Source organism: Drosophila subobscura, chromosome O, assembly GCF_008121235.1.
Source record: "Drosophila subobscura isolate 14011-0131.10 chromosome O, UCBerk_Dsub_1.0, whole genome shotgun sequence".
Lineage (NCBI taxonomy): Eukaryota > Metazoa > Arthropoda > Insecta > Diptera > Drosophilidae > Drosophila > Drosophila subobscura.
In genome coordinates, this window is record NC_048533.1 from 26,319,547 (window position 1) to 26,344,989 (window position 25,443).

General features: G+C 46.2%; 5 protein-coding genes across 6 annotated transcripts in view; 2 read left to right on the forward strand and 3 right to left on the reverse strand.

The window, feature by feature from the left end:
• Positions 1-139: 139 nt before the first annotated feature.
• On the forward strand, positions 140-3,798 carry LOC117899712 (cell wall protein DAN4). The gene is made up of 8 exons (XM_034809927.1): positions 140-636; positions 760-854; positions 940-1,122; positions 1,186-1,374; positions 1,433-2,889; positions 2,954-3,280; positions 3,353-3,457; positions 3,524-3,798. Exons 1-8 carry the CDS (start codon positions 597-599, stop codon positions 3,582-3,584), a joined length of 2,457 nt encoding a protein of 818 aa, XP_034665818.1. The 5' UTR covers positions 140-596; the 3' UTR covers positions 3,585-3,798.
• Positions 3,799-5,797: 1,999 nt separating this feature from the next.
• The window catches only part of LOC117898459 (proteoglycan Cow), a 38,717-nt gene continuing 19,071 nt past the window's right edge, over positions 5,798-25,443 (forward strand). Inside the window, exon 1 of one of the 2 annotated variants that reach the window (XM_034807881.1) lies at positions 5,798-6,285. In XM_034807881.1, coding sequence (XP_034663772.1) covers positions 6,151-6,285 — 135 coding nt within the window. In that variant the 5' untranslated portion in view covers positions 5,798-6,150. The remainder of the gene's footprint in view (positions 6,286-25,443) is intronic. The other variant, XM_034807882.1, reaches the window with a different exon arrangement.
• LOC117898463 (aminoacylase-1-like) lies at positions 9,629-20,608 on the reverse strand. Its single transcript, XM_034807886.1, has 6 exons — positions 20,460-20,608; positions 19,912-20,403; positions 19,434-19,851; positions 19,170-19,374; positions 10,687-10,690; positions 9,629-9,639 (listed from the first exon to the last, which is right to left on the reverse strand). The coding sequence occupies exons 1-4, from the start codon at positions 20,548-20,550 to the stop codon at positions 19,170-19,172; spliced, it is 1,206 nt and encodes a 401-aa protein (XP_034663777.1). The 5' UTR covers positions 20,551-20,608; the 3' UTR covers positions 9,629-9,639; positions 10,687-10,690.
• LOC117898461 (aminoacylase-1-like) lies at positions 17,442-18,954 on the reverse strand. Its single transcript, XM_034807883.1, has 4 exons — positions 18,797-18,954; positions 18,249-18,740; positions 17,779-18,196; positions 17,442-17,716 (listed from the first exon to the last, which is right to left on the reverse strand). The coding sequence occupies exons 1-4, from the start codon at positions 18,885-18,887 to the stop codon at positions 17,512-17,514; spliced, it is 1,206 nt and encodes a 401-aa protein (XP_034663774.1). The 5' UTR covers positions 18,888-18,954; the 3' UTR covers positions 17,442-17,511.
• LOC117898462 (aminoacylase-1-like) lies at positions 20,798-22,466 on the reverse strand. Its single transcript, XM_034807884.1, has 5 exons — positions 22,442-22,466; positions 22,246-22,347; positions 21,666-22,157; positions 21,189-21,606; positions 20,798-21,130 (listed from the first exon to the last, which is right to left on the reverse strand). The coding sequence occupies exons 2-5, from the start codon at positions 22,334-22,336 to the stop codon at positions 20,926-20,928; spliced, it is 1,206 nt and encodes a 401-aa protein (XP_034663775.1). The 5' UTR covers positions 22,337-22,347; positions 22,442-22,466; the 3' UTR covers positions 20,798-20,925.

A 25,443-nucleotide genomic window follows, 5' to 3' on the forward strand; every position in this document is an offset into this window, starting at 1 on the left:
ACTTGAAATTATCACTATTTATGGCCAAATGCGTTACTGCCAGTGCTGCCAGAAGCTATGAATACTTTTTTTCTCCTGTATATTTTGGTATATTCTGACGGTCGGGCGGTATCGATAAATCCTCGGTCACACTGCTTTTTGGTGCAATTATCCATTTAAAAAAACAATAAAAAAACGAAAAGAACATCCCAACACATGCATTGTGCCTGCCGTTTGGATGTGTAAAGTGCCAGTTTCATTTATAAAACCATGCAAATCGTACGCTTAGCCACTCCAATGGCCCAGTGAGCGCACAAACGCAACCCTCTCGCTCCGTTCTCTTCTGTTCCCTTCATGTGTTTACCCTTTGTCTTGCGTTCTATTTGCGTTTCGTGTTCGCTTCAACTTTATTCATTTGCATAAATCTCGTGGCGGTAGTATTATCTTTACGTCACACAGCCCACGACTGCGGAATAAAATCGCCTGAGACGAAGCTGAGACGTCACATACACGCCCATCCAGATCCAGTATCCCAGTCCCCAGTACCCAGGAAGCGTTGACCTGCCTTGACCAATTGGTGGCGTCCCGGGCACAGCTGAGACAGCAGCAGCGCCGGAATGTGGAAGTGCCACAAGTGCGGCAAACCCGTTTTCTTCGGTAATATTCAAATACACCCCCGCAAACGCATACGCACACGCACACAGCAACACACACAGACACTTGCCATTTGTAAATAACATTTAAATTATTTATAATCGTTTTTGTTGCCTCGCATCACAGCGGAACGTAAACAGTCGCTCGGCTATGATTGGCATCCGGAATGTTTGCGCTGCGAGGAGTGCGGCAAGCGGCTAAATCCCGGCCAGCACGCTGAGGTAAATACTGCATCAGTTTGATTGATGGCAGGTCGTAATATCCTAACGTATCTCCCTCTCCCTCCATTCGTGATTCCGTTCTTAGCACAAAGGTGTGCCTTATTGTCATGTGCCCTGCTATGGAGCCTTGTTCGGACCCCAACTCTTTGGCCATGGCACGAGGGTTGAGTCCCACAAGAGCTATGGGATCAAGGGAGCCCAGAAATCCACTGGCGCTCAACCGAATGGACCCACACTGCCGCGAGATCACTTTGAGTCGAAGCTGAAGGTGCGGCAACCAATCAAATTCACTCAATCCTTGCACGCTAACAGACTTATGATTCATTCGCAGCTCTACAATCAATTCTACGACAATAAAAGCCTCGAGATACGTAGCCGTGAGGTCAATAACCGCTTGATATTGGAGGGAGCCTTGCGTGTATATTGGGGAGTGCAGGGAGTAATCCACCTGAAGGAAGACGATGATCAGCGCACATTTGTGGTGCGCAAGAGAAACTCCTGTCGCAACTCCAAAGCGGATGTGAGAATAAATAGTTTCTGCATCAGGAATCTCTTTTAATCAAATATTTAACCCACAGGAGAGCAGTTCGGACAAAGAGAACGAGGCTAGCGAATCGCTGGCAGCGCCGACAACCACTACCGCCGAGGTAGATGCGCTCTCCACGGACGTGTCGCTGTCGGAGAGCATGACCTTCGACTCGTGCAGCTTGAATGAAATATCCGAACTGCCCACAACACCCGAAGATGCCTCTGCCAATACGACAGGGAACAGCAAAGAAGGGACAAATGGTAAGGTCACAAACGACGACGAGGATACAACCACGACGGACTCTTCAGGCACTCTGGTGGAGGGTGCGACGGCCAGCACCAGTTGTGTGTCCAGCACGCTGCCGTCAAAGCTCGACAATCTGGAGAAGCTTGACTGGGATGACATTGACGATCTGCTGCAGGTGGAAAGACGTCACAATCACAAGGATAAGATCTATGAAACGATGCCGGTGAAGCTCCCTTCGTCGCAATCCTCCAGCGACAGCTCGCCCAGCAAAACATCCACTGACAACACTACGACCACCACAGACTCAAGCTCTACACCATCATCGACAACCAATAACAGCAGCAGCACCACAGATAACTTTATGACAGCCACGGACTCGTTAACGACCAATACAAACACCCAAAACACAACCACAGTGAGCACCACGGCCACCACGCTAGACAATTACGAGACCGCTGACGATGCTACCCTGAAACCGATGGACTATGAGGACTTTAAGCGTAGTGTACATCAGGATTATGTCAATGGAACGAACTCCTTCAAGGAGCCAAATGATGGGACACTGAAGCGCAATCAGCCGATAGATCCCTCGCGCATACACGACTCCCTTAAGCTTTACGGCGAGAACTCGGTGATGAGCAAGAGCTTTAACTGCGAGCACGCACTGCGCTCACACATTGATCCATCGCTCATCAATGACACCATGAACCTGCGCAGCAGCGTGGACTCCCCACGGTCCGCCCAGCGCCAGTACGCACTGCAAAAGAGCGGATCGGCGTCTGCATCAACGGTGCCCACCAAGGAGCAGAGGAAACCATATCAGCAGGGTCGACAGCTCTTCGAAAAGGGCATAAATCGATCCAAATCTGGACCCAGTTGCTTTGTGTACTCGGACAGCGATGACGACGATGATAATACGCTTCGTCCCCAGCGCCTGGCCACCATAAGACGCAGTGATGTGCCTTCTCGTTTTATTCAAATCCAAATGGACTGTTATCCCAAAGAGAATGCTGCTGGCGGTGGGTGCGGCAGCGAGGGAGAGTCGAGCCGTGCCGATGCTCCGTCCATAACCAGCGGAGCTGCTGCAGGGGATGAATTAACTCAAACGGAGGAGCTCTACACAGCGAGCGACGGGGCAGCTGGTGCTGGCGGGGATGCACTTGGAACGTCTGGCTTACATGTAACCGAGGATGGAGTAGTGCTGAGGAGACCGCCGCGTACCGGAGCCGCAGCTATCAAACGACGCAGCGGCAATCGACGGTAAGTCAATGAAGCGTTCGACTCGTAAAAATTATAATTATGTAAACCGTTTTCCATGTGACAGATCTCGTACCAAACTGAAACGTCGGTGCTCCATTAATGGCCATTATTACAATCGGGAGACTTCGTTCTTTACTCCCCCATACGGCTCGCAGATGTCTGTGTGGGTCTCATCGATGGTGACCACACCAGAGGTCATCAATTTGGTACTCGAAAAGTATAAGGTGGATATGGCCCCAGAGAACTTTTCGCTCTTTATTATGCGCGACAATGGGGAGCAGAAACGACTTAAGGACGATGAATATCCTTTGGTGACGCGCGTCACCCTGGGACCGCACGAGGATGTTGCTCGACTGTTTTTGGTGGATACGCGCAAAACTGATGAAATCAGGTATGTTTTCAGAACCACCATATTAGGATATATGCATATACCTAGCCAATATATTTTCTTTATCCAATTTAGTAATGAAGTTGCTCAATTTTTGAATCTATCGCTGCCCGAATGCCGTGCCATTCTGGAGCGTTATGAACAGGAAGTGGATCGCGAGGTGGCCAAAATAAAGGAAAGGTGGGTTTCTCACTTATATAATATTTTGAAATATAATTTTAATAATATGATTTTCCCAATTTGAAGATACGCCGAGCTGCGCCGCCGCATTGTGAGCCGCATGGAATCTCTAAAAGTGCATTTGTAAACGCAGAATGAATCTCCAAAAGTAAAGAACTTTTTTTTGAATAGCCATAAATATCAATTCGGCCAAAAAATATTAAGCGTCGCCAGCAGCTAAGCCAAAAGTATTCACTTTTTATACAACAACAAGAAAAAACATACGTATACATAAATATATTTTGATTTAGCATTTAGAACAAATTACGAATTAGCAACATTAGGCGCCCCAGTGAACAAAACTCAAAAAAGAAACAAAGCAGCTGCTGCAGGTCGCAGAAATCATAGAAATCTCTACAATTACGTTCGTTTCTTCCCAGCCGAAACTAACAATTATGATCCAGGCATTTCCATTTTGTTTAGAAAGCGTTTAAGACTTGTAACTAACCAAAAAATAATTATTAATCCATGTACCACATTACCATGCGAATAGTTTTGTTCATTCTGTTGATGATAATCAACATGTGTGCGTGCTTGTGTGTGTCTTTGGAGTCACGTTACTCGTACAATCGGTGTGTCATGTAATATCTATTGTTTAAAGTTAATCCATTTAGCCGTAAGTGGCAGTAGGCACATGTACCCTTCCCCTTGGGACCTAGAGAATCACCTTTTTAACAAGCCATTGAACAAATGTGTAAAAATCAATTTGATTTCCTCTTGCAATGCTTGCGAAACAATAACAATAACTATATACATAATACATATTGCGTAACGTGGACTTGTTGATTGAAAATCATTTGGAAATCCAATAAAATGTCAAATTTTACACGAAAAGGCAACTGCAACTGTGACCAGACCAGCAGCTAGCTGCCGAGGCTCCCAGCAGCAGAGTGAGGTCTGAGTTTAAAGCCCCCACCGTCCCCTAAAAAGCAGCAAAAGTTTGTCAAGTTACGGGCCCCAGAGTGCAAAGAGGCGGATCTGAAGCCCAGAAGAAGCAGGAGGAGTAGCAGCAGCAGCAGTCACAAGTGTAAGCCGAATATTCAAAAAAGGCAGCTAACGGCGCCAGCCGGGCATACAAGAACGGGAGTGGAGTGTCGAGTGGAGGCGGATTGTGGAACATACACAAAGCCCTGTCTGGGCCAAAGCAGCCATCAAAGCATACAAGTCAATGATGCCATTATAATAGAGGAGCAGCAGCCGCAGCATCAGAGAAGCGTATACGACTAAAGTAGGCAAACGCACACACACACGCCACACTCCAGGACGAAGCGTAGCCATTGTGTGTGTGTGTGCCTGGGGTGTGTTCGTGGCTATTAATTTGAAACTGAAAGAGCCTACGGGTCCGAGAACGCGAACGAGAACAAGAGCATGAACAAAAACGGGACCAAGACCGGGTCCGGAACAACGTGGCTGGGACTCTGGCTGCGCGACGACTAGGGGGCTAGCTTTGGCCAGCCTGCGAGGCGCGCTGACGCTGATGCTGACGCGTTAAATGGTATCGGGGTTTCCCGGCCAACAGCAGTCAACGCGGTCCAAGTGTGCCAAGCGCCAATACATAAAAATCAAAAGCCAGCGCCAGGGACATTGGCAGCCAGCAGCCAACAGCCCAGTAGCCAAGCAACAAAAACTCAAGTCAATTTGGGATGTAGGGTCGCATTAGGCGCCAGTGGCAGGTTCACGACCCGTCGCCTGCCTTGGCCCCAGCAATTATCGTCTAAGAGAGCGCTGGACGGCTGTTGAGCCTCTCCTTGGGTGAGGAAAGAGCGTTCAGAGTCCGGAAAATCGATTTTGGATGAGTGCTGTTCGCTGGTATTTGGACCCATTGCTGTCCGTTTTGTTGGTGGTGGCGGTCTGGAAGTGCTTTAGCAGTTGTTGCTCCAACGGGAATGGGCGGTGTGGAAAGAGTGCTGGAGAGTGGTGAAATGCTAAAAGAGGCACAGAGAGAGAGAGCTGTGCTCGCATTGCGCATACGCAGTGGAATACACTGTGCGAATTGCAAAGTATTCGCTTGCAAGTATTTTAAAAGTATTTAATAAACAGTCAAGGTTTTCATCATTATTCATGATTTATCTGCCTCGGATTTGGCTGAACAAAAACAGTTGTTATTCAGCTTTAAAATGTTTTCAAATAAATTATATTTGCCTGAACAGCGTTTTAACGGTGACAACTCTATAGCGTATAGCCTATGGCTAAGCAGTTCCAATCGCTCTCTTAGAATGTCCTGCCACTCTCTTAGGCTCAGACGCGTCTGTCGCAAAATTCCAACGCTGTTTGTTGGTTGTGGCAGCCAGTCAGAAGACCAGCAGTGAGACGCTCAGTTTACGTTTCGGCCGCGTTGCCTTCAGTTGTACTTTCTAGAGTGTTCCGTGCGTTCCACTGCATCGTCAGAGGCGCCTCCGATTGCAAAACTCAACCAAAACTCATTGTCATTCATCGCTAGTTTTCTGTGCGATTCTGTGTGTGTGTGTGTGTCGTCTATTGTGCGTGTGTGTCCGCGGCCGTAGTTTTCCACTGGACACATAATTCTAGCATTTAACATTGCCTGTGATTCAGGCGCGCTCGTGATTTAGCAAGAGCGGAACCCGTCAACAAGGCGAATCATTTAAAGCACTTCCTCGAGCATCTCCTGTGTTCCTGTGCGCCGTTTATCAGCCATGAAGCATTCGCCGCTGATTGCCAGCGCTTGTCTGGCATTGGTGTTGATGTCATCCAGCCTGATTGGCAGCTCTGAGGCCAAAAAGAAGAAGTATGTCGGCGAAACGGGCGGTGATTTTGAGTTTATCGATGAGGTAAGTCCCAAATGGCTTCACAGTACGACCACCAGTCTCATTGACTGTCGTTGTCGTCTCCCTATCTGTCTCTGTTCCTCTGTGTCTGTCTCCGACTCAGTCCCTATCCCAGTCCCAGCGCCAGTACCAGACCCCGTCTCGGTCCCAGGTTTGCCGTCTTCCTGTCTGTCTCTTACTTAATACATTTTAAGCTGACTGCTGACACTTGCCAACCCTCCAAGGGCCACAGAGTGTGTGCCAGAGAGAGACCCAGAGTGTGTGTGTGTGTGTGGTGTGTGTCTGTAATACTCGTACGATATAACGCAATTGCGCTTTTATTTGCTGCCCAACTTTTTGTTGTTTTTCGCTTTCCAGGTCTTCTCGGCTTCGTCGTTGCTGAGGTTTCACACCAACTTCCTTGTTGATTTTTTCTGTTTTTGCATCCCCAATACGTTTTTCTAGCCCCGAAAAAAATCCAGCGTGCCAATTACTCACGCAAATCCGATTTGTAGTAGTTTGTAGTCGTTGCTAGGCCGCCTTCGAGGAGCTGTTGAGTGCTATCCATGGCTCCGTTCTGGTATTTAGCACGCACCTGCCTTCGTAGACTCAGTGAAGCATCGGATATCTAAGTCGATCCGAGATCCCGAATGGAATGGAATGGGATGCAAGGTGGCCGGGCATGTAGAATACCCAGAACAACAAGGAAAATCAATAGCATTTGGCAGTCTTGTTGTCGTTTGGCTGCGCGTAAACTATGAAGTAAGCCGTAAGCTGCTTTCAGTTTGTCTGCCAGCACGCACCCCATCCTATTCCCTACTACTTCTCCGAACAGCCCACACAGAAAACCATCCTCCTCCCTCATCAATGGCTGTTAGTCACAGACGCAACGTCGTCGTCGTTGTCGTCTTCGTCGCGTTGTTTTTCCTTCCATTTTCCTACCATTTTCTACATATTATTTGCCTGGCGCTTTGCTCTTTTTTTTCCTCTCTGGCTCCGTTTTTCTGTTTGGACTAGTTCTTTTTTAAATCCCCTATGCTCTCCCTGAACAAGGGTATATTATATTCATGCGAATGTATGAAATAAGCTGGGATTAAATGAAGAAAGTTTATGGATCATAATTTGTTTTAATTATAAATAGTGGTATTATGGAGCCATCCTGTAGCAAATCGGTGAAAAGCTTTCACTCGTTCACTATTATTGCAATCGTATCAATTTTCTAGATCTTGTTTATGTATTTACCTGTACTGGCATCGTAATCCTTTGAGTAGCGGGTATCTTTCAGTCGTAAAGCCATCTACAGCGTTTTAACTTGTTTTTCTTCTTCCGCTTTCGTTGTATTGCTATTTTTTTTTTGTGGCTTGCTTTTTTGTATTTGTTTTGTTTGGCATTTTGGTTTTATTTCTCTCGCTTCCTTGCCTTCTTTCCATGCTCTCCGCATTGCTCTTGTGCGTGGCCATTGTTGAGTCCCAACCAGACCCAACCCAACCCGACCCACTCTCTGTGCGTGTGTATGTGCTAATAGTCTGATGTATGTATGAATGGCAAAGTGTGTGAGTGTGTGTGTGTGTTGTGTTGGCAGCCGTTAAATGCTCCCACACACCCACCCGTCCACCCATTCTACCACAAAACCCTGAAGAACGAGCGAGCGGCCTTCAAGCAAAGTTATTGCGATTCGCAAAAAGTTTCCACAGCAAGCAAAGAAAGCAAAATTAAAAAAAAGAAAAGGCATTTCAAAATTTGGCCATGGCACCACCACACACGCAGAATTTTAAACAGTTGCCGAAAAACCAAATCCACATGTGTCCTCTCGTCCTGTCCTCATACATGGATGCGATTACGAGAGCATGTGTTTGTTTTCGTGTTGATGTTGGGTGCGTGTTGGCCATACCAAAAAAAGAATCACCAAAATTTCAAGCAATTTACAGCTTCAGCTCGAGTTTTCTGTCTGCATACATTTCACTTTGATGTCCTTTTATTTTCCTCTCATTCTTTTATCTTATTTTCTTTAAGTTTACTTTTTATGTCATCTGCTTGGCTAATCGCACATTTTCGTTTCCGTCCCCGCAGACATTCCCATTTCCATTTCCCAATGAATTTTATTGTTTATTCGCAAAGTTTGCGCTTTGCAAGTATTTGGAAAACGGCATAAATTATTTGAAAAGTTTATATATCCAAATTGTTTCAAGTTGAGTGTGATTTTCAATGGCCAGGGCTATAACCATGGCCATGTACCCCAAACGCATTGTGTTTAATTGAAAAGTTTTGCCATGCTATTCTCGGGGCAAAGTTTCGGGGCCAAAAGTGTAATCCTAAGATGATTTCATCGGTTTTTCTTCCCCTAATATTTGGTGGCTTAAAGCCGCAGCTTTATCTAAGCAATATCTGGAAGTAATACTTATTGGCACACAGCCTCGGCTTATACATAATAGAAATCCATTCTTTCGTTCTCCGAAGGTAATTTCTTTGGTTTGCTGCCCATCAGCATTCGCATGGCGGAAAGAATCCGCACATGGAAGAGCTCCCCAAAGTAAGCAGCCCCAAAAAATAAATAACCATAAACTGTTGACGTTAATCAAGCACAAAAGGAAGGCACAGCTCACAGAAACACACACAGAGAGAGGCAGAGAGAGAGAAAGAAAGGATCCATAGAATCCAGTTATGAGTTATGCATCGAATACATTTCCATCCATTTCCCCGTCCAATTTCTATCCGTTTTGTGAGCCCCAGCATTAGTCATAAAAATGATAATAAATTAGCTCAGATCGTAAGGGAATTTCCCTTGATTTGCAACCATTTCCATGGGTTGGCTGTCAACTAAGCAATAATCCCCCGCTTATTCATGACTACTCGTATTGCAGGTTCTCCTTCAACTACTCCTCTCCTTACACATGGTATATCCTTATATGCATAATCAGCCAGACAAACAGCATTCACGAAGTCAGTGCCAGAGCCAGAGTCTGTCCAGAGCCATTCTTCTCCGGCTTTGGCAAAATGCTCTTATCCATCGATTACCCCACAAATGATGCTCTGTTTGTCAGCAGAAAATAAATCTTTGCATTGTGCATTTTGCAATTTGAGCTCATGGAAATTGTGTCGTTGCTGCATAAAATAAAATGTGAATAAAATGCGAATAAAACTCAGCTCTGCCTCGGGACAGAGTCCCCGCTCCGCCTCTCGTACACGACAGCTCCTCGCAGACTACAATGACAGCTGAGGCTTCAGTGAAATGCAGTGCGTGAGTACGAGTAGATGCAAAAACTCCTCCACTTCTGGGCCTTTGTCTGTGTGTGAAATTGCTGCCAGCCATAAAGTTGATATGCATAATTTCGTATAAGCGCCACTTAGAGTGGCACACAGCAGACACTCCATCCTCCGCTTCTACCCATCGCAACAGAACAGAAAAACTAAATCAAAATCAAAATGTGTGCAAATTACAGTTTTACTTGTAGCTTCCTACTCCCCCCCTCGAGTGGTCAGTCACTCGAGCATGAGATACATTTTTATGAGCATGAGAGGGATAATGTCTGGCTGACTACCAGACGCGTATCCGATCTCCCAACATTCGTTTGACCCCAGTCTGACTTTCTCACTCGAACATACAGATGTGCATATGTGTAAGTTTGTACATATAAAACGAACTACGGAGTATATAGTGCAAGTTATGTAATAAACTTTTATGTTGTCAAACTGTTGCATAAATTGCCAACACGCAGACAAAAAAGTTTTACCAGCATGCTAACTAGCCGGAATGGGAGATGTGTGTGTATTCTACGGGTACATTCTGGCGTACATGCCTCGAGAAGTTATAAAAATGGCTGTAAAAGTTAACGACGTTCGCATACGTATGGCCTAGGCATTAGCACCTGTTTAGGGAACCCGATTAGGACCGCAGCTTAGTGAAGTTCAGGTGAAGTCAGCTTGGGCTTTCTCCAGACTTTTCACGGTTTGGTCTCATTAGAATTGCAATTGCAATTTTCCGACCCCATTTCCATGGTTCTCGGGGCTAAGAATATTTGAATATTGCATGCCAAAGTGAATGCCAATTTTTGGCGGCGTGCGGGGGGTGGAAACCCCACAGGCTGCAAATTCTGAAACTTGCAGTTTTCTTTAGCCTGCAAAATTTCCCAGGAGTGAACACAGCCACCACGAGCCTGAAGGAAATATGACCTGAACTAGACATAACAATTTCTCTTGTCTTGGAAGGAAAAAAAAAGCTCGGAATGGAACATGAAAACTTATGAATCCGTTGCAAAGTTTTGCTCACTCTTTTATTCACCGGTTCAGGAGCAGTTCCCTCAATTCCATCCATCCATCCGTCCATCGTGGCCATGTTCCCACTTATCTACCTTGTTCTGCATTCCGTTTTCGTCTGCTTTATGGTCTACGCTATCGCATTGTGTTCCGTGTCCTTGCCAATCGCACTCGTTGTTGGCCCTTGCCGGCTCCTGGCACCTCCTGCCTTCTGCCTCCTGACTCGGTTAATTTCTTTGTGGGAAAAGTCGAGACGTGCACGTACACATTAGCAAATTGCCTGCATGTGCCCGGGATGTACCAGTACATGGCTCTGCATGGGATGTGGGCTATGGCATGTGCAGGGAAATGCCTGGCAAATGGTTGTGCAGACCAACAAAAAAAAGGCTGAAAATCGTTTATGAAATGAAGAGCACGGACAGGCACAGAGCAGCCAGCCAGCAACTGGATGCGATTCTGCCTCAGGCAGTAGCCTCGATTTTCCTTTGATCCTCCAGAATAATTAACAGCTTAACTCGGATTTAGGACGAACTGAACCAATGTGTTCCACTTAAGAGCCTACTCACAGCGACATCCCTTAAGCTGTTCGCTGTTTTACATGGTCGGTTCTGCTGCTGTTGTTGAGCATGGCTCATGCATCATAAATCTTATAGACAGGGTCTCCCCCCAGGCCCCTTCCCAATAAGACAAATTGGTTTTGCAGCAACAAAACTTTGATGCCGAACTAAAACATTTTTTTGCTGCCACTTCAATGTGAAGGAGAAAACTTGAGCAAACTCATTTTTCACTTTCATATTGTTGTGCGGCCCACTCCCCCCGCTCGAACATAAGGAGAACTCTTGCTATCCTGATATCCTGCTATCTATGGGGCTGCTCATATGTGTGCCACTTAACTGATTATGTAAGAAGAGCTCCAGCACCAGCTCCAGCTCCGTGTACGGGCATCTCTTGGCTCGACTCTGCTCTTGTTTGCTCCAGCAACATCTGTATTTACTGCCTGGCAAATATAACATTTTCATAGCCATCCCATAACTGAAAGGTACACAGAGCCTTGTTCCCAGTTTCATTTCCGCAAAATTGATGCAGGTTGAAAACTGGGTAAATAGGCCAATAAATTGTACTTCAGTCGAATCTTCGGGGACTGTCTAGAGATCGCAATGAACTCCAATCAAAACTCATATTGCTGTGTGATTTGGTGAAAGTGATTTAGAAATTCAGAACAAGACAGTACACGGAACGACAGTGTGTCCAAGCTGTTTGCAATTTTAATTAATTACCTGACCAGTTGGTCCAGTTAGAAGACAGTGAAGACAGCCTTGGGCCACATATTGCATTAAGAGTTTTGCTTCGGCTGCTGCGACACTCACGCAAATCGAAGAGGCGGGTCTGTCGTCCTATCAATTACTCAACACAATTCCCAGACATATGGAGAGGAGGCAGCAGCATTAGGCTCTATGGCAGCTAAGTACATGTCAAATGGGATGTCACAGGGCTCTGCATGTGGACTGGCACTGCGACTTGGACAGGGATGTCGAGTGCCAGCCTGTTAAGCTGTCATTATTTATGCTCCCCGACTCAAGGACCATTTGCTGACAGCATTCTCGCACTGATTTCGAGACGACGAAAACAGTTACAAATTATGCATATTAATTGCTCGTCTTTCTTGCCACGGCTCCACTGTCTGCGGTGGCTTCCACGAAAACGAGAAAAACAAAAACGTTTTCCCTGCAAATTAAGTTGGAAAATACTTGTGTATTTGTGTGCGTATTCCTCGGGTCCACGCAGCATATACGTAATGAAGGGCCTTGCTGTTGCCGGCGGCCATTTGCTCTTGGCCTGCACGAATTTCCACGAAAAACTCATTTCGATACTCAGTTTGTTGACGTACATTCTTGACATTACAAATTTGGCGTATTAAATTTCTCTTTATGTCGTGATTGGCATTTGACATTGGCAAAGCGATTCGCACGAAAGTCCCCGCCAGTTCCAGCAGCTCTGATGTTTTCGGTGCCAAAATATGACAAGTCGCGAAGGCAACATACCGAATACTTACGAGAATGTTGCAAAAGAAGAAAGTTGATTTAATATTTCGGTGCGACAAAGGTGGCAGGGAGAAAAAATAAAAAGCAAGATAAAGGGATTCGGCAGAGACGTTAAACGAAATGACTTTTGGGGTTGCGGGTGCGGTGTCGCACAGTGGGTTACATAAAACTTTTACCAGAGACACTGCAGAGAAGGAAGATCTCTCTCTCTCTCTTTCTCTTTTGGGATATATGTGCATGTGTGTGTGTGTGCGCATTACCATAAATAAATTATAACGTTCGCTACTTTGACTGGGAGTTTATAGCGTGTATGCGATAACTCACACACACACACACACACACACGTACAGCCATGGCACATGCATACTGTAACGAATTTTAGGAGTCTAGAGAGAGAGAGAGAGGTAGGGTACGTTCACATAGTAAGAGAGGGAGAGGTGGATATATGGCGCCGTAAATGTACGAACGAGCAGGGAGACAGATAATAACAGTTCGTAACTTGAAAATGAAAGGAAGGCAGGCAGGCAGCAGGCAGCAAGCAGGAGGAAGTCACACGTTTTTCCCAAAACCGAAAGCCATAGCTTAAGCCAGAGAGAGAGAGAGAGACAGTGTCGGCCAGGGAGAAAGAGAGAGGGAGACACAGATATTGCGATAATAATTCACGGCATAAAGGCAAAACACAATGGCTCTTCGAAATGTAACAAAAGCCGAAAAACGCAACGTCGCCTAAGAACGAGAACATGTAAAAGTTTTCCCACTATAAGGGGGGCGTGTGCGGGCCAAAAGAATTGCAGCCAGCCGCAAAATCCTGCATACAAATTATGCAATTAAATGGGCATATGGGGGAGAGGGGAGTGGCATTAAATTGAGACCAAGATGGATATTATGTTCTTAAAAAACTAAAAGCTGAGCTAAAGTTTTTCCGGCAGTTATCAAATTCAGAAAATTGTCTCTCTTTGGCTGCCGAGTCAGCGATGAAACCTTGTGAAATAGTCTCGAACAAAAAAATGAGAGCCGAAAGTCCTCTGACAAATTGTCAGCGAAAGTTTATACAGAGTCGAAACGAAAGTTGCCCTGGAGTTGGGTCGGTCTCTGTCCCGTCTCCATGGGTTCTGTTCTGCAAAGTTTTGCGCTGACAGTTGTAAAAATAATATTGCGTGTGCTCGTACGCAGCTCTGGCCAAAGGCAGAAAGCTATGATGGAATACATAGATGGCCCTTGGGCTTCGGCAAACAATGTTAACAGATGGTGGGGCTGGGGGAAATAAGAAATGATGCCTGCCAGAATGGGAGAAAAGTGCCAAAGTTTTTCTTTCGAGCAGCAATTAGCCGTTTAACTTGTGAAAGCGGAGCTGGCCTTAGAAGTGCCGAGCAACACAGCCACTGACACTCAAGTGGAAAACCAGTCTAAAGTTTGACAAGTCCACAGAATCACAGTTGATTGGCTTTTCAGTTGGCTGAAGGCACAACACCAAAGGAATTTTCAAAGAAATTTCTATGCGCACATGGAACTCCATCTCTCTCCTCTTGCACATACTCCAGGAAGAGAAAATTAAATTTGTATTTTAACTGGAGTCTGCATTTTAGTGCCAAATTCAATTGCTGCTTCCACTTCCTGTTGCACTTTGTTACCTCCACTACACTCACTGCTGTTGCCACGCCCCTCGCCACCGCCCGCAATGCGCTTCCAACTCAGTTTCAATTAGATGTCTGCTGCATCTACTGCTGCTGCTGCAGCTATCTGGCTGGATCCCGAAGTTTATGCAAGAATTTCGCCGTATCTGTGCAAGAGTCAGAGTCAGAGCCAGAGCCAAAACAAAGCAAAAACAGAAGCCAGCACACACACAAGAAGAAGTAGAGGAAAATACTTATTGCACAAAAATAAACGAAATGGCGACTGCAAAAATATACATAAAATGCTAAGAGGAAATAAAAAGCCAAAGAACGGAAATGAAATTGCAATCGCAGGGCAGCTACAGGCAGACGACGCCAAGTCGCGACGCGTTGATGCAGAGAGAGAAACGAAAGTTTTCACCGCCTTTGACAGTGTATTCCTATTTCTAGTAGCCATTCCTTTTTTTGTTGGCTTGACGGCTATGCCATTTCCGGCGAGTTCTCATTTTGCTCCTGAACATATGCACTAAAGTTTCGCACCGCAGAAGCAAACAGATGCGAAATCAGCACCAAAACCAGATCCCGGACCCCTAAGCTACCCCTAACCACAAGGGCTTAATCAGGCGAAAGTTTCTAGAAGAATTCTGGGTCTGGGTTGCTCTCGGGGTGCTCTTAATGTCGCCCCAGCAGCCACCACACACGAGCACCACATTTCTCTCTCTCCCCCGACTGAAGCTCATTAGTTTGGCGGGAGCAACGCTTAAGCTTGAGCTGGAAGCGTGGAAACTGTGCAGCTTTGGCGCGCTAAACAAGTTAATTAGTTTCTCCACACTCTCTTTTTTGCCCGTCGTTTTTTGTTGCCATGGCTTAGACGCTGGTGGGTGGCTGGTTGGCTCTCTCGGCGTTAAACTTAATGACAAAATAAATTATTTGCCGCACACATAAGCGCCCGAGAGACTTCAATTGACTTTATTAAGCGTGTGTCGGTGCGTCGGCTTGTGTGTGTGTGCGTGTAGGGAGGCGTGCTTACGCCTTAATGACACTTTTCAGTCAGCTGCTATCGTGTCTGCAACTTACGTTTATTATCCCCTTAGACAGGAAGCCCCAATCCGGCCAGAATGGGTGTGCTGTGTGTGTGTGTGTGCAGCAAATGAAATGGGGGCTCGACTTTGATCTATGGGATGCTAACCAAGCTTGAATATATCCTGGAAAAACCATTTCCATTTAAAATTGAATATACCCGAGACCCGTTCTCGTTCACGTTCACCGGTCACCTGCCTGTCTGGCCCACTGTGCAGCTGTGCGGACATCAAGGCAACACGGCGTATGAAGCTGCCATAAAACCACTTTGTTGTCCCAAAAGCAGATACATGTACTCGTACATATACCGAAGGGATTCATATAGACACAAGCCTAAGCTCGTTTAATCTTGGATTTTAATTGCATGGCCATAATGTTGCTCCAAGACAGTGAGCCGCAGCAGTCACAAGTAAATTGAATTTAATTACAAGCGAGTTTTTTCATTGTGATTGTTGGGTTTTATTCGTCATAAACTTCGGACGGGTTCCTGGTAATTGGCAATAAAGGATCCTCCTACTGCCAGCTAAATGCAAATGCCATCTACAGCAAGAAATTTAGAATGATGGAAGCTGAAGCTGCTGGCTGGTACGTGGTGGAAACTCTTAAAGACGCACAAACTTTTCGTCAGGCCCTAATTAGTGTGAGTGGGCCATTAAAAATTTGCTCAGGTTCTTGGGGCATGTGCAGCGGAGGCTTAAAGTTTGCATCGAGTCTAGGGCAAAGAAATTAAAATTGAAATGTAAAAGTTGCCAAACTTTTCCACATCCCTCACGCACATCCCGTAGTACGTACCCACAGTCGTTGGGAAATTTAAAATGCAAAGCAGAGAGCTCCGAGCAGGCAGGAAAAAACGACCAGAACTTGCGTTCAAGTGGGTTCGTGGCAGGTGGGCTGCAAAAACTTGCTGCATTAAGTGCACTTTTGCCAAGACCAGACACAGGGCGTGAAAGGGAAGAGAAGGAGGGATGGGACGAGACGGAACGGAACGGAACAGGACGGACAGAGAGCGCTGCCAACTGCCGCCAACAGCTAGCTCATTAAAAGTAAAAATGATATGCATTAAGTTGGCAGCAGTAACGAGAGCGTTAAAGGGCTGGACTCTACACTCATTATGCCAAACTGGCGATGAGATGCTCCGCCACTAATGGTCAGTGTTAATTGCGTGGAAAGCATTTGAAATGCACCCAGCAGTCCCACTGCCGCCAGTCGCACTCCCACCTCACAACGTAATTGAAGCCAAACGACATTCGCCTGATAAATTGTCATAATTCCTGGCCACACACACAAACACATACACACACTCGTAGAAAGATCTCTCTCCTGGCTACCATCAATACATATTTCATTGCCCTGACACATGCATTAACATGTCTAATCGGCACGCACGGGTCACAGTTGCAACCAACACGGGGAACTTTATAGGATGGGATGTGATGGGATGTGGGGATGTGGCTTCCCCAGGAGGGTTAGAGTGCACATGGCCATTATTCATTCTGCGGCCCAGCATAATTTATTGCCCTTGGCACCACTCACATGTCAGACATTCCAAAGTGCTGCCCAGCCGACAATTTGCAGTGAGTGACGTGCAAGTGCTTTACCACCCACAGCACCACGCACACCCTCTCCACCCACCCACAGGTGAGGGGCCTTAAAATTTATTTTGTTTGACTAACTGACAAAATTCTCTCCCACTTGTCTCGTCTACTTTGCAACCCTGTCTCACATATGAGGCTGTCAAATCGATGACAACACTCTGTCGTGCACATCAGGTCGTATGCGCTACGAGCATATCCCTTCTGCACTGACCAGGACAGGTGGCAGGAGTCTCCTGTAGATCTCATCGGCTTTAAGCTAGACATCAGTTTTAGCAAGTGTTCCAAGTGGCAGAAGGGGGTGTGGTTGTATCTTACTCAACTTCTTGGAACTTCAACCAAGTCTTGCTGCTCGATTAACATGGATTAGTTGCTCAAATATGCACCTAGATATTCGCATATCTTAATTGCATTCACGCTTCATTGGTCTCTGCTATCTAATCAAAGAGAACAGAGTCGAACAATTACTCAAATGTCACATTTGAAAAGACAAAGTACCTGTGGGAGTCTCTGATGAGCTTCCTCACACAAATAAATTATTAGGCCTTGACAAGATGTGGAATGAGTGTAACTTTAAGAAGGAAAAAGATAATTGGTAAAACGGGGAGTCCCTAGAACTTCTCGGTGGGTCAATCAATAAGAAAGATCTTTGGAATCAGAAATATGCTCTTAGGCATTGGATAGATTTGGAATGATTTTCTTGTAAACTTCAATGCCATGCAAGTACACATCAGCCGACAGAAATTCATCATTGTCGTGGATCCTCAAGGTGGTATTCTTGATGGGTGAGAAACCAATGGCCGGGATTCCTCGCTGGCGAATGTAGCGGCTATCGGTGGCGCCAGGGCAGACGATGGGATGCACCTTTAAACCACTTTAAAGTACAAAGAGGAGATAGTGATACACATTGAAAATGGTAAATAAATGTGCACTTACAGTTCATCCGAAGCTGCCTTGAAGGCAACCCAAAATGGGTTCGATCCATCCAGCTTAGTGGGTGCCACGCATGGCTCCTGTACGATAAACTCAATTTCAACGCCGTCACCAGCCTCCTTGCACCAGTCGCGTATCTGCTTCTCGAAGGCCCCCACGTCCACAGTGACGGCCACGCGAAGATCGAAGACAGCCTCGAAAAACGGGGGCACGACATTGCTCTGCACTCCGCCGCTCAGCTGAGTGAGATTCAGTGTGGTGACATCCCCTTTGCTCAAGCTCGGGTCCTTTGCCAGCAGATCTTCCTGCGAAGTGCGATACTCTGTCAGCTTATTCAGGACATAGTTGAGCTTCACTCCCGCGGTATTTGGCAGCAACAGGGAACCGTGCCCAGAAGTTCCATTGAATCTAATTTTGAATGCTATGAAAGGGCGTGAAGTGCACGTCGATTAAGACTACATTCTCGTACTCACCCCATCGCAAACGTTCCCCATAAAACAAATGATAAGTGTCCGTCTCACTCGTTCCTCCTTCATCCAGGCTGAAGCCCACATTCATCTTCGCATAGTAGTCGGTCTTAACAAGTTCAGCCATTCCCAACTTGCCACCGATCTCTTCATCTGGCACAAAGGACACGTAGAGAGTACGCTTGGGCTTGAAACCGCTGGTCTTTAGCGCCCGAATGGCACCAAGGTACTGGGTGCCAACGCACTTCATGTCCTGAGTGCCTCTGGCGTATATTCTACCCTCTGAATCCAGATCGGCGCTGAATGGATCGTGGGTCCACTTGTCACGAAACACTGGGACCACATCCATGTGCGAGTTTAAGATGATCGAAGGGAGCTCCGGCTGGCTGCCTTCCCATTTGATGATCACCACAGGCTTCGTCGGCAGTGAAGGATAAACCACATCGACTGGCAGATTCAGGCTACTCGCCTGACGCTTAAGAAACTCCACACAAGCGGCTGAAAGATATTGAGCAGTGAATACGGGGGTGAGAGATCAACAAATGAAGCCTTACTATAATCCACATCTGGCTGCACGGTGGGAATTCGCAAATATTCGCGGAAGATTTTAATTTCCTCGTCATTTTCCCATTCTTTCAAACCCATTTTGAGGCGATGCTCTGGCTGCGATGTAAACGCTTTCAATGTTATACGACGAATGTGTCTCTTCCAATTTGTCTGAGTCTTATAAAGCTCATGGGGAGTAATGGTAGTACCCTGCTGTGGTCTCATAGAGATAGCAAAATGGGGCTGTGGTTGTGATTATCTTTTAAACTATTAAAACTAAGATAGCAGATTGCGGTTATCTGCTCTAGATTCTCGGACAAAAATAAGAATAAAACGACAAATTGCCTGCTGGAACCTGGATAAACTTTATCATCAAATATCCTAGACATCGGCCACAGCTGGAATAAGTTTCTTGTACACCTCAATGCCATGCAAATAGGTATCCGCTCGCAGATATTCATCGTGATTGTGCAGCAGCACGGGCGTGTGGTTGATGGGCGAGAAGCCGAGAGCAGGAATTCCTACCTCTCGAATGAAGAAACTGTCAGTGCCAGCAGGAAAGACCCTGACGCGTGTTTTGAGACCACTAAAGGAAATAGAAAAGAATGAAAAGAAGGACTCCCACAGCTATAGATCAATCCTTACAGCTCTTCTAGGGCCACCTTGAAGGGCAACCAGAAGGGATTCGAGGCATCTATCTTTGTTGGCTCCACATATGGACACTTCATCTCGAAGTCTAGTTCAATGCCGCCACCAGCCTCTTGGCACCAGTCGCGTATCTGCCTCTCAAATTCAACCACATCGACGGAGAGAGCGATGCGAATGTCAAAGACCGCCTCCAGCAGCGGAGGGACCACATTGCTTTGGACGCCTCCCCTCAGCTGAGTTAGGTTCACGGCGGTCACATCGCCAATATCAAGGGATGAATCGTCAGCCAGTCGTTGGACTTGCGATTTGCGGTATTCCATAATCTTGTTCAAAACGTAATTAAACTTTTCGCCGGCCGTATTGGGAAGCAGCAGGGATCCGTGCCCAGCCGAGCCACTGAACTTTAATCTAAGATCTGCCAGAGGAATGATTAATGAGGCAAGCCAGAGTAAGGTTTGGACTGTCATATACTCACACCACAGCGTGCGCTCAGCGTAGAACACCGAGTAGGTTTCATCCTCGCTTGAGATTCCCTCGTCGAGGCTAAAGCCCACTTTCATGTTCTTGAAGTAGTCACTCTTCACCAGCTCACGCATGCCCAGATCTCCGCCAACTTCCTCGTCTGGTACATAGGTGAGGTAGACAGTCCGCTTGGGCTGGTAGCCGCTGGCCTTGAGAGCTCGAATGGCGCCCAGATATTGAGTTCCCACTGACTTCATGTCCTGCGAGCCGCGTGCATAAATCCTACCTTCGTTGTCCATGTGAGCACTGAAGGGGTCATGAGTCCACTCATCGGGAAATACGGGTACCACGTCCATGTGCGAGTTCAGAACGATCGAAGGGAGTTCCGGCTGCTTCCCCAGCCACTTGATGATCACCGCAGGCTTCGAGGGAAGTGCAGGATAAACCACATCAACTGGCAGATTCAGGCTTCCCGCCTGACGCCTTAGGAACTCCACACACGCAGCTGTAAGTCACCAAGAAGCTGGAGCGAGTGAGTTCAAGGTGTCAGAAAAATCTTACTATAATCCACATCGGGCTGCACGGTTGGAATTCTTAAGTATTCCCGAAAAATTGCAATCTCCTGGTTGTTTTCCCATTGCTGCAAGCTCATGCTTAAGATAATCTTTCGGTGCTACAATGTGCAGTGATCTGCGATGAATGACTTTCGGCATGTCAAAAGTGCTTTCTTTTAACTCTAAGTTTGCTTTGATTTAGTTTCTTATCAGTTGTTGACACTTTAGTAGCACTTGATAAGACCATTAGAAGATAAGGAATATAAATAGCAGAATAAAATGTTTATGATACCCGACACATTGTGGTTTTCGATCTGTTCAAACTAGAACCAATAGACATTGTAATTCCCTTATATTCCTTTATATTTAATAAGATGAAAGACAATTCAGACCACAGATAAAAAGTAGATAGAATGCATAATAATAGTAGTTTGTAAATGCTTTAAAATGTTCTTTATGGCCTTAGCCATGCTCTAAGAATCAGCCACAGCGGGAATGAGTTTCTTGTACACCTCAATGCCATGCAAATAGGTATCCGCGCGCAGGAATTCATCGTGATCGTGCAGAAGCAAAGGCGTGTTGTTGATGGGCGAGAAGCCGAGGGCAGGGATGCCAGCATGGCGAACATAGCGACTGTCGGTGGCACCTGGGAAGACTCGAACGCGGGTTTTGAGGCCACTGAAAGAAGCACACAAAAAGTTAGACTAGAGTTACAGCTGCTGTCGGGTATTCTTACAGGTCGTCAAGGGTCTGCTTAAAGGCCACCCAGAAGGGATTTGAGGCATCTATCTTCGTTGGCTCCACAAAGGGGTTCTTCATCTCAAACTCCAGCTCAATGCCGCCACCGGCCTCCTCGCACCAGTCGCGAATCTGCTTCTCCAGGGCAGTGATGTCCACAGTGATGGCAATACGAATATCAAACACAACCTCCAGCAGCGGCGGTACAACGTTGCTTTGGACGCCTCCCCTGAGCTGGGTCAGATTAACAGTGGTCACATCTCCAATTTCTAGGGATTTATCATCAGCCAGGCGTTGCAGCTGCGACTTGCGGAACTCCATCAGCTTGTTCACGACATAATTCAGTTTCTCGCCAGCGGTGTTCGGCAACAGCAGCGATCCATGTCCAGCAGTGCCGCTGATCTTCAATCTGAGATCTGCAGAATAGGATTAATGTGGAATTTCAGCTGAGTGGATCACTGATTAAGCTACTCACGCCAGAGTGTACGCTCCGCATAATAGAGGGCGTAGGTCTCGTCTTCGCTGGAGATTCCCTCGTCAAAGCTAAAGCCCACGTTCAGATTCTTGAAGTAGTCGCCCTTGACCAGTTCCCGCATGCCCAAATGACCGCCAACCTCCTCATCCGGCACATAGGTGAGGTACACAGTCCGCTTGGGCTGGTAGCCGCTGGCCTTGAGGGCGCGAATGGCACCGAGGTACTGGGTGCCCACGCACTTCATGTCCTGGGAGCCTCGTGCGAAGATGCGTCCCTCTGCATCCAGATCGGCGCTGAATGGTTCGTGGGTCCACTTCTCTGGGAAGACGGGCACCACATCCGTGTGCGAGTTCAGGATGATCGAAGGGAGTTCCGGCTGGCTGCCCAGCCATTTCATGATCACCACGGGATTCTTCTCGTTCACGGGATATACGACATCCACAGGCAGGCCCAGGCCGGCAGCCTGGCGCTTTAAAAATTCCACACAGCCGGCTATAAATAGCAGACACGGTTTATGGCAAGGTCATAAAGATCACGGGAGAAGAGCCTTATCGCGTCGCAATAAAGATAAATTACTTACTGTAGTCCACATTTGGATGCACCGTTGGTATGCGCAGATATTCGCGGAAGATTTTGATTTCCTCGTTGTTTTCCCACTGGGCGGCACTCATTTTGAACTGAACTAAGCGGATCGGAAAGATAAGAAGTTAATTGAATTAATTGTTTGTCCAAACAAAATCAGCTGTTCCAGTGTGGACAACACACACCACACGCACCTTATCAACACTAGATCGCGACTGTGTAGCTGTGGTGGGGAGCGCGCGTTTAAATATCAGCAAGGCGAGTGTGGGGAAATTGAAACTGCCCTTATCTGCTCTATTCGTTTGGTTGTGGTTTTGGTCTGACCCAAAACCTCATTTTATCAGAGGTCTGTGCTTACATTAAGTTGCTAATCTATATTTTATGCGCATATGACTGGCAGATAGAAATATGTACTTAAACTGTGTGCGATTTAGTTGATGTATTTTGCGTTTGCCAAACTAAATTGAGCAATGGGCAACGCACAGCAGCTGTGACTTGAATAATTCAATAGCCAAAGAGTATCAGTCTATGTGAAATCTGGGCTTTAGGTTTATTGGCTTAGTTTTCTCTGCTGTGAGCGGATTGGTTTCCTTTGACTCACAGGAACGATGCTCCGGACTTAACTCGATTGATGTTGCCTCCATTTTGGCCCGTAGCCAGGTTCTCTGATTACTGATGAATCGCCTGCAATTGGATTCCCATTCCAGTTGATTTGTTAATCAGGATGCAAGGCACACACACACGCAAACATCTCGCCTCAACTGTCGGGCATGTAAACAACTTGCAGGCACTTCAAATTTCGCATATTAATGTTGTTGCTGCTGGTGCTGTTGCTTTTGCCACAGTTGTTAGAGCCACTGCAGCAGCTGCAATGTGACGCCCATACGGGCGTCATCCTTCTGTGTCAAAAGTTTGTTTTAGATTTAGATTTCACGCTTGTTTCTATGGCCGCTCAACAAAAACGTGCTAGTAAACCCAAACAGAAAAACACAACAACAACAACAGCAACATGCAACATGGAAAAAAGTTGCACGAAATGAAAACTGAAGCTCTGAGATTTGTATTGCATGCACACAGAGCACAGGGTCGGGAGCCAAAGTTGATATTGTTTTAGTATGTGTACTCGCAAAAAGTCATTAAAAGTTCATTAACAATGTTGCTGGGATTTTAATGGCAGGCCAGAACCCGCAGCAGAACGACAACCAGAAGCAATATGAGTAATAGCAGAGGCAGGGGCAGCAGCACCCATACAAACAGCAAGTGTGTCAGCTACACATGTCTGCATTTTAAATGACATACAAACATAACATTCGGATATATCCACACACACACACACACATGTGTGTGTACAAGCAAACACAACAACTATAAACATACAATCCTGCCATGTAGGTTTCTGTACCCTTTGTAGGATGTGGACATCCTGTTTGTCACTTAAGAGATAGAGCCACACTAGTATATTTCATCTCTCTGATAGTTTTTCTACAAGTTCGTCGCAGAATGAATATCAAAATTACAGCTCTGAAAAGCAGAAACAATGCCTTAGCAAGGGTATCTAGAGATTCGGTCAGTCACCGATTCCAAACAGCATTCCCCTGTTGTTAAACAAAAGCTGTGCTGTGGCTGTGGGCGTGGCTGTTTGCTGTGCTGACATGTTGTCGCCGGGCAAATAAACTAAATGAAAATTTTGTATATTGTAACAATTATCCGAGCATCGCAGGCAACTGTTTGCGTTTACTGTACGTGGATTCAGGGCCCGCAGCTGGGCTGTCTGCTCACTCGAACTGGCGATAGACAGAGATTGGAGCCGCTTAATCCGTTATGGGCACATTAGGGAGCCAAATGTGGCGATTCCCCCAAGAGGAAACTCTGATAAAATCAGCTGAGCCCGGCTTACCGTACCCACACCCCTGTCGGTGTGCGTGTATACCTTTTGCCTATTCCCTTTTCATGCTTGTTGTTCAGGCACGGACCCAAAACTCGGGACCAACTATGGCAGCATAGAAATAGAGGCGGACAGCTCAAGGACAATCCGGGAGGCATGCGCTTGCCTCGCTCAAAGAGCTTCAATTTGATGTGTTTTTATTGCTGAGTGTTTGTCTGTCTGTGTGTGTGTGTCGTGGCATTAAGTACGTTTCGTTTGGGCCAGGCCCAGCATCGCTGGAGTGTGTCTGCTCAACGCAAAAACGCCAAGCTCTCGGCGAGCACTCTGGCAAACTGCACTCACGGCCGACATCGATATACAAATACAGAGCTGGCCAACAGTGCGTATGGATAGTGTGCACACGGCTCTGGCTCTGGCTCTGTGCTGCCTCGGTGCGTGCAGAAAGCAAACTATGATGACAGTGCTTCAAGAGATTTATATTCAAAAAGTTTTTGCAACTGTCATCAAAACGTGGAGCACTCGAGCTGCTCGTAAGTATGCACTGCCACGGGGCCCTGTAAATTGGGAAAAATACTTAGAGCTGGCATTGAACATAGACCCTAGAGAGTATTCCCTTAATCGCATGCTGCAGATTTAATTTAATTTAATGACATTAATCGCTTGATGAACGCTGATGATAAACAAATCCTTTTGTTTGAATATTACCTCCGGATATGCACACATAACATTTACATAATTCAATTCTTTTGACTCCTGTTTGCTTTGTCCATTATACGCACTCGTCGTTCAATTATGCAGCTTCCCATGGCCTGATGCAATAAAGCAATAAAGCAAATCAAATATTTATTGGCATTCATATGTGCGTACACCGAACATGGCGAAACTATCTTTGACAGACTACTCGCATGCGATTCGTGCATTTAGAGCAAATAAATCAGTTCCGGCTACTGCATAAATTAAATGACATTCGAAATTGGTTATTGGGTTTGGGAAGAGGTCAATGCGAATGTGTTTCACAGGTTTCACAGGCAGGGCTTGACAAAACTAATTAAATAATTCCACAACTGTCACTGAATGGCAATACCAGATATTTGCACTCAGGACACAAAAGTTATGCGAAACTTTGGAATGCTTTCGAGTGTAACACAGGGACGCTTCCTGGAGGAGATGAACCAATGTTAAATTAAAATTGTATACCAAACCTCAGGATAGAGCAATGTTGTAAAATGTCAACGAATGCAATTATGGACTTGTTCTTTGCCCGATTTAAAGCTGTACTCATTGTGAATGATACAACATACCGATGGTAAT

Coding starts and splice junctions, on each gene's coding strand:
- LOC117899712 (XM_034809927.1), top strand. CDS start 597: ATGTGGAAGTGCCACAAGTGCGGCAAACCCGTTTTCTTCG. Junction 2,890..2,953: donor CGACGCAGCGGCAATCGACG/GTAAGTCAATGA, acceptor TCCATGTGACAG/ATCTCGTACCAAACTGAAAC. Junction 3,281..3,352: donor CGCAAAACTGATGAAATCAG/GTATGTTTTCAG, acceptor TATCCAATTTAG/TAATGAAGTTGCTCAATTTT.
- LOC117898461 (XM_034807883.1), bottom strand. CDS start 18,887: ATGGGTTTGAAAGAATGGGAAAATGACGAGGAAATTAAAATCTTCCGC. Junction 18,741..18,796: donor GCAGCCAGATGTGGATTATA/GTAAGGCTTCAT, acceptor AATATCTTTCAG/CCGCTTGTGTGGAGTTTCTT. Junction 17,717..17,778: donor AAGGCAGCTTCGGATGAACT/GTAAGTGCACAT, acceptor TGTACTTTAAAG/TGGTTTAAAGGTGCATCCCA.
- LOC117898463 (XM_034807886.1), bottom strand. CDS start 20,550: ATGAGCTTGCAGCAATGGGAAAACAACCAGGAGATTGCAATTTTTCGG. Junction 20,404..20,459: donor GCAGCCCGATGTGGATTATA/GTAAGATTTTTC, acceptor GGTGACTTACAG/CTGCGTGTGTGGAGTTCCTA. Junction 19,375..19,433: donor AAGGTGGCCCTAGAAGAGCT/GTAAGGATTGAT, acceptor TATTTCCTTTAG/TGGTCTCAAAACACGCGTCA.
- LOC117898462 (XM_034807884.1), bottom strand. CDS start 22,336: ATGAGTGCCGCCCAGTGGGAAAACAACGAGGAAATCAAAATCTTCCGC. Junction 22,158..22,245: donor GCATCCAAATGTGGACTACA/GTAAGTAATTTA, acceptor TGCTATTTATAG/CCGGCTGTGTGGAATTTTTA. Junction 21,131..21,188: donor AAGCAGACCCTTGACGACCT/GTAAGAATACCC, acceptor TGCTTCTTTCAG/TGGCCTCAAAACCCGCGTTC.